At 43.5% G+C, this 11,008-nt stretch overlaps 1 protein-coding gene across 1 annotated transcript; it reads right to left on the reverse strand.

The window, feature by feature from the left end:
- Positions 1 to 337: 337 nt before the first annotated feature.
- On the reverse strand, positions 338 to 11,002 carry LOC124232313 (aldehyde oxidase-like). Its single transcript, XM_046649271.1, has 8 exons — positions 10,968 to 11,002; positions 8,678 to 8,786; positions 7,090 to 7,216; positions 5,555 to 5,616; positions 2,819 to 2,908; positions 2,100 to 2,180; positions 1,157 to 1,301; positions 338 to 474 (listed from the first exon to the last, which is right to left on the reverse strand). The coding sequence occupies exons 3-8, from the start codon at positions 7,163 to 7,165 to the stop codon at positions 353 to 355; spliced, it is 576 nt and encodes a 191-aa protein (XP_046505227.1). The 5' UTR covers positions 7,166 to 7,216; positions 8,678 to 8,786; positions 10,968 to 11,002; the 3' UTR covers positions 338 to 352.
- Positions 11,003 to 11,008: the final 6 nt, after the last annotated feature.

The following is an 11,008-nucleotide window of genomic DNA, read 5'->3' on the forward strand; positions in this document are numbered from 1 at the left end:
CAAGCCAGTCTGTGAGCTGCTAAATACATAACTTGCTGTGCTTACTACTGTGCTTCTGGAGAGCAAGGACGGTATTCCAGTCATTCATCTTCTCTCCAGCACTCAGCACAGTGCCCTTCCTTGAAGAGTTGTTACATTTCTCTGATACAGCAGACATAAAAAGTTCTTCAGTAAAAATATGAGTAGTCAGATAATTAGTCTCTCATATAACTACAGAGCATTCTCCCCTGAGCCTCCTCCAGAAGGTTATCACTCTTATAAGAAGAGCATCTCTCTGTATATTATAATTAGGAATAATTCTTTTTCTGCTCGTCTGCTGGGCAAAGGAAATAAACTGATTAATGCATTTTAACTAAGAAAACAGGGACCATAAGAACTCACCATCATCTGCATGGTTTACGACGCTCAGTTCTTCAACACAATCAGGAGAAATTATAACTGGGTGAAAGGTGCCTTTAAATCTTACTTCAGGCCCTAAAGGATCAGGAAAATAATAAATTTTGGAATTGTCATTAGAAGTGATATCTTTAAATATATAAAAACCACACATCTTTCTATTTGTCTGTTCGTGGCCAAATCACACACAGAATGGCCAGATGGACTTTCACTGAACTTAGGGGACTCTGGACGTGTCAGCTTTGAAACTCGCCTGACAAGTCCAAGACAACTTGTGGCTTACTCAAAATTCTCTTAGGGAAGATTCTAGAAGACTGTTCAAAGAAGTAGACGTCAGACTGAGTTTACAAGGAACACAGCAGAAAGAGCCTGGAAGTGCAGCTTAGGAAAATCACGTCATACCTACTGAGAAGCACCAGAGAGGAGACAGCGAGCAATTTCAAATGCGAGCCCAGACCAATCTCCAGTGGAAAGACGGGACAGCTGTCACTGGAACTGGGGCTTCTGAGCTGTTATGGAGCAGCCTCCTGGGGGCAACTCTGGGCACTGCTCTGATCAGGGGCAACAGGAATTTACTTAGGCAATGGAAGCTGCCAGAGTATCCTGAGCAATGCTGGGGAAGTCAAGGCGAAATGACTGACAGTGCTATTTCTCACTGCTTTTGCGGAGAATATGCATATATGAGGTTTTTTACCCCCCGCCCCCCCCCCGGGTCCTTTCCCTCAGTTTCCTCATAAGAGGCCCCTGGAGTTCCACATACCCACAGAGGTGTTCCCCATGACAATAGGGGCCTGCGGATACTTGACTTTAGCTTCTAGAAGTTCCTTCAGGGTCACTGGAGAAATCCATGTCATTCTGTCACCAACAAAAACCCTGGTCCTTTGTGGTTGTTTCTCAGCCATTATCTATTAAAAAAGCAATAAGGATTCAAGGTCGTCTCATGACAACATTTCCACCTGTTTCTGCTGTACCTTTGTGGGAACAGAGAAAGGAAATGGAGACCTTTTTTAAAAATAAAATGAAAGTGGGGTCAGCCCCATGGCGTAGTGGTTAAGTTTGGCGCACTCCACTTTGGTGGCCCAGGTTCATAGGTTCAGATCCCTGGCGCAGACCTACAGCACTCGTCAGCCATGCTGCAACAGGACCCACATATAAAATAGAGGAAGACTGGCAACAGATATTAGCTCAAGGCAAATCTTCCTCAGCAAAAATATAAAATAAAAGTGACCTAAAAGTAGAGCTTTAGTAGGAATCAGAGATCAAATTAAAAATATGACAACATTTTACTCCTTCTGGAGTCTGTTCCCAGATATCTCCCTTTGCTGTTTTTATATCTCAGAGGAATTCATTGCAATGTTTAAAAATATTTTAACATGTTTAATTTTGTCAAAGCACTCTATGGGAGAATAAACTTCGGCAGAATGGAAGTAGAAAACATGTCTACAGCTCTGCATGTTGTGATGTCATCTCATGACATTTTTTATAGATACTATCTGCTGCTTCTTACAGTCAACCGTCCCCTCGTGGTGACTCCACCCCCATTCGTCCATCTCTGCCTCGGTCCCATACTCTTTAGGCCTTGGGCCAAGGATGACAGAAGGATATTACCTAATCGCCAATCAGCTTTGGGAGGACCCATAAGGAAACACCCCTCCCGACATTTCAGCATGAATTCCTGTAGGACGAGCTCAACTTTGTCTTACCATTAGCTCTGGAGGAAATATCAGTTCCTGAGTTGGATCCAATGGCAGAAACTCCTCTTCTGAGAAGAGTTTTGGACTTGTCTTAAAAAGAGAAAGTACCAGAAGTTATTGTTATCAGGCAATTCGGACTACTTTAAATCTTCTGTGGAGTGGGGCCGGAAGAAGATAAGACACACAGCAGACAGACAAAGAGGCAGCTGGCCAGCCACAGTCCCTGCCTCCCAGGTCAAGGGCTCTAGCACAGACCTGGTCACCAGCAATGCAGTGCAGGTGTCGATGGGCCTCCCGGGCCCTCGGTGCCATGTCCAGAGTCTGGGGGAGCAGAGGCGCAGGCAGCAGCCCCAGCACAGGGCAGAGCCAGAACGTGTCCCTGAATCGCCGCCTCTCCTATCGTGACACCCTCTGCCTGTTCTCCCACTTTCTTAACAGCTCCACTTTACTTCTGGCCCTCGAAAAGAGACCTGAAACAGGCTCTTGTTAAACTAAGAGGCATTAAGGGATCAGTGTCTTCTCTCTGATAGATAGTTGTACTTGAACTGGAACGAAGGATGAAGTTGTCAGGATAGATTTCCTTTGATAGAGATGGAGTGAGCACAGGAAGGGGACATGCTGACACACCTCACGTTAGTCAACTTGGGCAGCCACTTACTCCTCCTAAAAGTAAGCCGGTCTGTGCTCATGTCCTGAGAAAACCTTATAAAAATGTACATTTCACTGACCTTATTTCCTTCCTCAAACTCTGGTAATTCATTTATTCCTTGATCCAAACAGCAAACCCCATTTTCTTTACTTTGACAGCAGCCAGAAGTCTGGTGGGTAAAAAAACAAACAACCCAGATTTTATTCCTGATTCTACTAAGTGTTTTTTCAGCTTTTTTGAGGTATAATTGACAAATAAAATTGTATATATTTAAAGTGTACAAGGTGACTATTTCATATATGTGTATTTTGTTAAATTATTACCACTATCGGGTTAATTAACACATCCATCACCTCACATAGTTACCATTTTTGTGTGGGTGATGGTGAGAACACTTAAGGTCTGCCCTCTTCGCAGATTTCAAGTACACAACACAGTAGTATTAACTATAGTCCCCAGGCTGTAAATGAGATCCCCAGAGCTTATTCATCTTATAACTGAAGGTTTGTACCCTAGGATCAGCATCTCCCCATCTCCCCCAGCCCCCAGTCCCTGGTAACCACCATTATATCCTCTGTTTTTATGAGTTCAACTTATTTTTTTCCTTTTTATATTCCACATATAAGTGAGATCATACAGTATTTGTCTTTCTCTATCTGACTAATTTCATTTACAACAATGTCCTCTAGATTCATCTTTGTTGTTGCAAATGGCAGGACTTCCTACATTCTCATGGCTGAATAATATATACACATAATACATAATATATAATTATACATAATATGTAATAAATAAATACAAAATAAATCTTTATATATATGTACACAAACACACATCTTCATTCATTCATCTGTCAATGGACACTTAAGTTATTTCCAAATCTTGGCTATTGTGAATAATGATGCAATAGAGATATTTCTTTCTCTTTCCAATAGTTTGTTGTTAATGTATAGAAACAACTGATTTTTGTACGTTGATTTTGTATTCTGCAACTGTACTGAATTTGTTGATTAGTTCTAATAATTTTTTTGGTGGCGTCCTTAGGGGTTTCTATATATATAAAATCATGACATCACGAACAGAGACAATCTTACTTGTTCCTTTCCAGTCTGGGTATCTTTGATTCCTTTTTCGTGCCTAATTACTTGGCTAGGACTTCCAGTACTGTGTTGAACAGAAGTGACAAGAATGAGCATCCTTGTCTTGTTCCTGATTTCATTCACTGTATGCCTTAGCTCCAGAATTTCTGCTTGGTTCTTTTTTTCAATTTCTATCTCTCTGTTAAACTGCTCATTTAGTTCATGAATTGTTTTCCTGATTTTGTGGAATCGTCTTTCTGTTTCCTCGTACCTCGTGGCTAGTAGGATCCATGTCCCTTTGAGGTCCTCCGAGAGCCTGGGCTGCTCTTCTCCCAGCCCTCCCTGCCCTCCAGGTGTGTAGCACTCCTCAGTATTCCGGGTGGGACAAGAGAGAAGTGGGCCTCTTTGGCAGTGCCCCACACACCTGGAAAAGCTGGGTGCTCACTCATACACTCTCACTTCCCCCATGGGAGAAATTGTGGGTGGAGGACATCTCTCTGGGCACTGAGCTGCACACCTTGGAGGAGGGATGACGCAGGTAGAGTAAAACTGTTCCTCCTACTCTCTTCAGTGTGTACCATCTTGGACTTTTTTACTCCAATGGCATACTGGAACTTCTCTGCTGGACTCCTGAATTTCCATAAAGGCACTCTCGTCCATGGGCAACTGTCAAAATTGGTGTTCTTTTGGGGGAAGATGGTAGAAAACTCCTATTTCACCATTTTGCTGACAGCACTCCTCTGTGGCCTAAGTCTTGATTCACATCTGGCACCTGACCCTCACCTAGACAGAAAGGCAGCTGGTCCAGCCTCAGGAGGGGGCTGACCTTCTGGGGTGAGTTGCTGAAGCTGGAGGTGGAATGCAGACCCCAGGCAGGAAGCAAATTCCCCTCTACTAAGCATTAAATTAAATAGGTGACTACTCATTGAAACATAATACAGAATCAATATCATTCAATGTTCTGAAGAGAGCAGTGTGTACTTACACATAACCAAACTAACTTCCAATAAAAAAATCTCAGCTTATGAGAAATTTTGAATAGCCGTGATTCTTAAGTAAGTTAAAATATGTAAAGATCTTAAACAAAGCCTGGCATATAGCAATAAATGTTATCAATGGTTGAGTGTTAATATTAATAATATTTAATATTTTACTGACAGTAAATATTAACAAGTATTATTATTATCTCTCAGTTCTTATGTATAACGTACTGATTTCACAGTTTAACTTCTAAAAGGCAAGCTATGTCCTTCATTTCAGGGTTATTTGTTCATTTATTCATTCAACAAATACTGATTGAGTGGCTACTCTATCAGTGCATGGTGACCAGCCCTGGAAATGCAGAGGCTCTGCTGTCAAGCAGCTCACCGTCTGGTGAAGAGATGGGCAATTATAGCACTGTGTGACCAGTGTTGTGACAGGGAATGCGCAGAGGGCTGCAGCAGCACTGGGGCAGGGACCTGACCCTGACAAACAGATCAGGAATGACCTCTCGGAACAAGGACCCACAGACAACATCGAAGCCCTTAGGTGCTCAGTATGTGCCTGCCAGGACAAGCTCAAGGAACGAGATAAGCACCCTGCCCAAGATCAGATAACAAACAGCAATTCCGGACTCTCAGATAAGCAGCCCTGTATTAGTAACAATGGCTGCTCCCCTTATCACACCTGACGACCCCTCCTGTTTTGTCTCACTGGGGAAGAACAGACTCAATAATGCGTTCATGTCTACTTACTTTACAGAAAGTCTTGCACGCATCAATTATGGGCCTGTATCCAGTGCAACGGCACAGGTTACCTGAGGGAGAAAACCCAACTCTGTTACTCAAGCTCTCTAGAGAGAGGCACGGTCTGCCACATGCATGAGGGAAACAAGGACCCCCATCCAGGAAGAAAGCCCTGGCTGACATTTCAGCCCACCCAATCTACAAAGTCAGATTTTTTCATCAGCAACCTGGCATATTTGGTTGGGAGCCTTACGGTAGATTTTAACAACTCAGCTCTTTGCACTTTCTCTCTGTAAACAGTTAGGGTTCCTCTGCTTGTGATATGTGCTCAAAGAACACAATGACTTCAAGGCAAAAACTCTTGGTCTACACTCACATTCAAGAGCTAAACTTCAACTGACAGAAAGATCAAAGGCATTAGACAGCAGCACAGGTAATTATTAAACTTTGGAAGCAACTGGGCACATAATTTATTGACACTAAATCATCAGGCCAGTGTTTTTCTCACGTGGCTCATATCCTACATTCTCCCTCCCACCCCCACATCTGGAGTCTACTTAAAAACAAAGCCACTGAATCAAGTGCTCTGGGATTGGGTCCCAGGGATCCTCTTTTTTTATAAACTCCTCATGTAAGTCTTAAGCACCCTAAAATGTGAGAGCCCCTGTCTCTTCTTCACATCATAAACTGTCGTGAGATCAAATGCATAATCAAACCCAAAGGAAAACAGGCAGAGAGTCAGGTGCTGTGTCTCTCCTTCCGATTCTGGTCTTCCCTGAGCACCTGCAGAGGACCTGGGCACATGAGCGTCAGCCGCACATTCTCTAGCAGAGAAGTGAGGTCCTCGACAGACGGGAGACAAAGACCAACAGAGCGATGGAGAGTTCACCAGAAATAGGACTTGGGAGGCTGCTATTTTTTAAAATTGTTTAGAATCCTGTTATTGAAGACATCTCCCACCCACACATACGCTGCGCTCCTGGCCTGGATAAATCAGCTCTGGTTGTGATAAAGACAGTTCTTTGATACACGTAACCCAAGATAACCTCCAACTCTTTGATTCTGTGTGGCTTTCAAGAGTCTTCTGATATTTAATATGGTCCTGAGAGTGCCGGGGAGTGGTGGAGGGGGCAGCATGTGGAGACAAGTGGCCTTTTTCCAAGGGTAAGTGAATAAACTGGATTTGTAGTGATTATAAAAATAATCAAACAATAAAAAAGGGAGGAGACTCTTATAGATTAAGAGACACTTAAGAACTATAACGGCCAAGTGCAATATGTGGATCCTGTTTGAATCCTGGTTTGAACAAACGAACTCCACCAATTATTGGTGGTATAACTGAATAAATTACTCTCTCTAAACCTCAGTTTCTCTATCTATGAAATGGAGACAATAATAATCCCCATCTTATAAAGTTATTGTAAAGAGTAAATGAAACAATCTCTTTATAGTATTTAACACAGTGCAGGGCACATGGTAAGTGTCCAATATCAGCTCTCACCATCATCATCATCTTTTGAAAAGCACACACACATATAACCTACCACCAAGGGCATCAGTTAACTGATCCAGAGTGGGCTCTGGATGGTTCCTGAGCAGGGTGTAGATGGACATCACCATCCCAGGGGTGCAGAAGCCACACTGTGTGCCATGACACTTGGCAATCCTCTCCTGGAAGCACAAAAAGGTTAGAGATGCAGAATCTTGTGCCCCACCCCAGACCTACTGAGTCAGAACCTATATTTTAACAAGATGCCCAGGTGATTCGTTTGCACATTAAAATTGAAGAGGCCCTGAAAACCCTTCTCATCCTAGGTGTCTCCTTTTCTTGGGCTGGGCGGCTGTGATCACTGGTCTTCACCAGGTTTCGAGCTTCATTAAAGGTTCTCAGCCTTCAGAATCCCCAGGGGAGCTGTAAATTGCCCAAGGAGCCCCCGCGGTGTTGACTTAGGCTCTCGGGGGTGGGGCACAGACAGACATTTTTTAAAGATTCCCCGGTGGTTTCAATGTGCAGTCCAGAATGGGAATCACCGAGATAAATCCCTTTAAGTCCTTCAGAGACAGAAACCAAATTACATTCAAGTGGAGAAAAAACAAAACGCCTATTTCTCGCATGACTTCTGTCTGCCTACTACTGCCCTGAGGCTTTCGTGCACAGGAGTTTGTTTACAAAGTGCCACCGTTAACTCAGAGAACACTCAAGAAGGGAACATTATCTCTTTACTGCTGTCCAAACGTCCCCCCCAGCGCTCTCCCTTTGGAGTCTAACTGCAGAGGTGCAGCCCCGCTGTGGAAGCCGGCTTCTGGCGAGGCTGCAACAGCCGCACTCACTGAAGGAAAGGGTGCTGTCGACCTGTGAACAGCCAATTCTCACAAGGGCACCCAGGCAGAATTTGCTCCCTCTGGGTAATGGGGCTTCACAGAAAATAAACAGAACCCAAGATTGCTGCAAGCCCAGAGAATTTCAAGTTTGGCCATTTTCTATGTTGTCCCTCTCTTTTCCCTCTTGCACCCTATCCTCATAAGTGACCCTCATAAACCAAGATAAAAACAAGTAGCAACAGCATTTTGAGGGGCGATGTCTCAGTCATGTAAGGAGTCAGGAGTCTGAGGTGCCCTTTCACTTGAGGCAGTGATAACAAGGCGCTGCCTTAGGAGAGAATCTTCTAAATTCACTGACAGCTCCTATTATCTGTCTTCTGAACAAGCCTTAAATTTAACGAAGCTTTTTGGTAGTTGACATCTTCATTTAGCTTTAAAATCATGTTAGTTTCCGCTTTATGAAAAACAACAAAATTATATCCCTCGATTCATGTGACTTTCATTTCTTTGAGTTTGAAGACAGAAGATGGACAGATCCCATCTCATGAGAGTGTAGAAAACAAACTCAATGACATCAGGATTTTCTTTAAAAGGAGAAAATCCTCCAGTCTTCCGAAAATGATCTTCCCAAGAAGTCAGTCACCAAACACCCACGGGGCCCAGGTTTCTCTCCAGACCCCAGCTTGGTCTCATCTGTTGGCAATGACGAAGCAGCAGGCCCCACTGCTCTACTGCACTCATCTCAGGACTAATCAGGTCATTAATGGTTTTCACAGCACCGACACCCACGAGGAAGAGGCACGCCCTCACCTGAACAGGATGAATCCTGGCCTTGGTGCTTCCTACACCTTCTACTGTGGTGACAGCAGCACCGTGCAGAGAACAGATGGGGAGCAGACAGGCATTGGCTGGATAATGTCTTCAGAATGCAAAAGAGAAGCACGAGTTACATTGTATCCAGTGGCAAAGGGGACCGAGCACTCACTGAGCACCTCTAATATGTAGGCTTTGTACAAAGTCCCAGGCTTTGCATATGCATTTCATCCTTCGCTCAAGGCCATTTTACAGAAGTAGAATCTGAGGGTCAGAGTGATTTGCTCAGGGTCACAGCTGGAGTGTCAGAGATTGCATGCAAACTAGGTCTCCTAATTCTGACTCCAGAACAGTTTCCTCTAATTTGTTTTTTCCCTTGAATGAGGGGCTGACATTTCCCTCTCTAGTTACATCAGACCAACCACCAAGAGCAGATTCCATCTTCTGGGCAGGCGCTCGGCCAGGGTTGGCTACGCAACAAATTGAATTTGATACTGCGCTTCAGAGGCAGAAATACGGTGTGGGATAAACACCTCCCCAATCCCATAAACCTTCTGCTAGAAGATGTCCAACTCAAGACGCCTCCTAAAAGTTCTCATTCACCAAACAGAGCTACAAATGGCCAATAAATACTTGAAACAATTAATATCAAAAATAATCGAGAGATTCAAATTAAGCAATGAGAAACACCATTTTTATCAAAGAAAATGACAATTTTTTTTTAAAAAATTGTAATATGCATAATTAGCAAAGGTTTAGGAAAATGGAACTCATACTTCTGATAAGAATGTAAATTGATAGAGCTCCTCTGGGAGACATTTTCCTGGAAGGCACAAAAACCTTCAAGATGCACACACTCCTTTACCCTGTAACTCCATTTCTATGGATGGATCAGAAAGAAACAGTCACAGGCATACACAGAAACATATATATATAAATGAATGCTCACTCTCATTCTAAAAACCAAAACAAGCCATATAAGCTACACAATCATACGTTTTTAAAAACTCATTAGATGCTGAATACCTAAAAAAACTTAAATGAACTAAACTCCATTAAGCACAAGCCCTTCACAAGAGAGAAGAGTTTACGCTGTACTCATTTCTGATTGAAAGGGACAGAGCAGGAGGAATCCGCCTTAGACAGGAGTAAGGAGAAAGCAGACCAACTTTCAAGAAACCTTAATAATCACATGTGGGCTGATGCAACAAATTAAAATACAAAGCTAGACTGCACTATCCCCACCAGACTTCACTGAGTGCTAAGGTAACACCCTAGAAATGGTGCAGGCAGGGAGTGCTGAAAGAAGCTCTCTGGGCACAGTGGCTCTTAGACAAGGAAAAGTGAGAGGAAGCAGAACTGAGAGAAAACTGTAGGCACTCAGGCTCCAGAGTGTAGAGCAGCTGCCAACTTCCAGATGCTAAAGACAGGGTGGCATGGCTGCAAGAGATCTCCCAGAGCCAGAGAGTGAGACAGGAGAGCAAAGAGAACTCCTCAGTTGACCCAAGAAGTGGGCAGCCAGGCTGGAAAGCCAGGAGGGAACCCCAGAGTTCAGGAAGCAGGTGGCTTGGTTGTGAAACACAGGCAGATCACCGAAATCTCGCCAGTGCTCACATCCTTAGCTCTCATCTGACATTTGTGGAACGATGTAAAATGGTCCAAAACATGCATAATTGGAGCCTCAGAGAGGGAGAGAGGGAGGGAGAGAGAGAGAGAATAAATATTTGAAGAGACAATGGCTTGAGAATTTTCCAAAGCTGACAGAAGACATCAAGCCACAGATCCAAGAAACTTGGCAAACTTGAAGAAGGATAAATATCAAACATAAAGAGAAGATATTAAATGTAGTGGGAAGCCATTGGTGATTTTGAAGTAGGAGAGTGTTGTAATCTGGTTTATACTTGAAACAGATCTCTCTGACTGATGAATAGAGAATGCATATATGGCAGCAAGGGTGGCATAATATTAATACTAGAGCGTGATGAGGACATTCTTCTTCACTGCATTTCAGCCCTTCCTTCCTCCTCAGTCAGCACAGGGAGTCAGACGGCCTTTCACCTCCAACAGGGGATTCCTTGAACATAGGTTATCCCCATCGAGGGTACACTTTTTTCCTAACCCGTTCATGTTCCTGAGACCAGGTTTGTTTTGTTCACATTGTACTCCCAGTGCTTAGCACAGTTCCTGTCACACAGCAGGTGCTCAATGCATATTTACCAAAGCAAGGAATGAAACAAAGTTCAAAGCGACACAAATTCAACCATATCTGGACTTTGCTGCAACGTACCTTATCCTCTTGGTAATGGGGTTATATCGTGAGATCATCAC

Source organism: Equus quagga, unplaced genomic scaffold (genome assembly GCF_021613505.1).
Source record: "Equus quagga isolate Etosha38 unplaced genomic scaffold, UCLA_HA_Equagga_1.0 HiC_scaffold_447_RagTag, whole genome shotgun sequence".
Classification (NCBI taxonomy): Eukaryota; Metazoa; Chordata; class Mammalia; order Perissodactyla; family Equidae; genus Equus; species Equus quagga.

What these genes read in the sequence shown, in the direction of transcription:
- LOC124232313 (XM_046649271.1), bottom strand. Translation starts at nt 7,165, where the DNA reads ATGGTGATGTCCATCTACACCCTGCTCAGGAACCATCCAGAGCCCACT. An exon ending in AGTTTGAGGAAGGAAATAAG is followed by an intron (nt 2,181 to 2,818) that starts GTCAGTGAAATG and finishes TCTCTTTTTAAG; the next exon opens with ACAAGTCCAAAACTCTTCTC. An exon ending in TATTTCCTCCAGAGCTAATG is followed by an intron (nt 1,302 to 2,099) that starts GTAAGACAAAGT and finishes CTTTTTTAATAG; the next exon opens with ATAATGGCTGAGAAACAACC.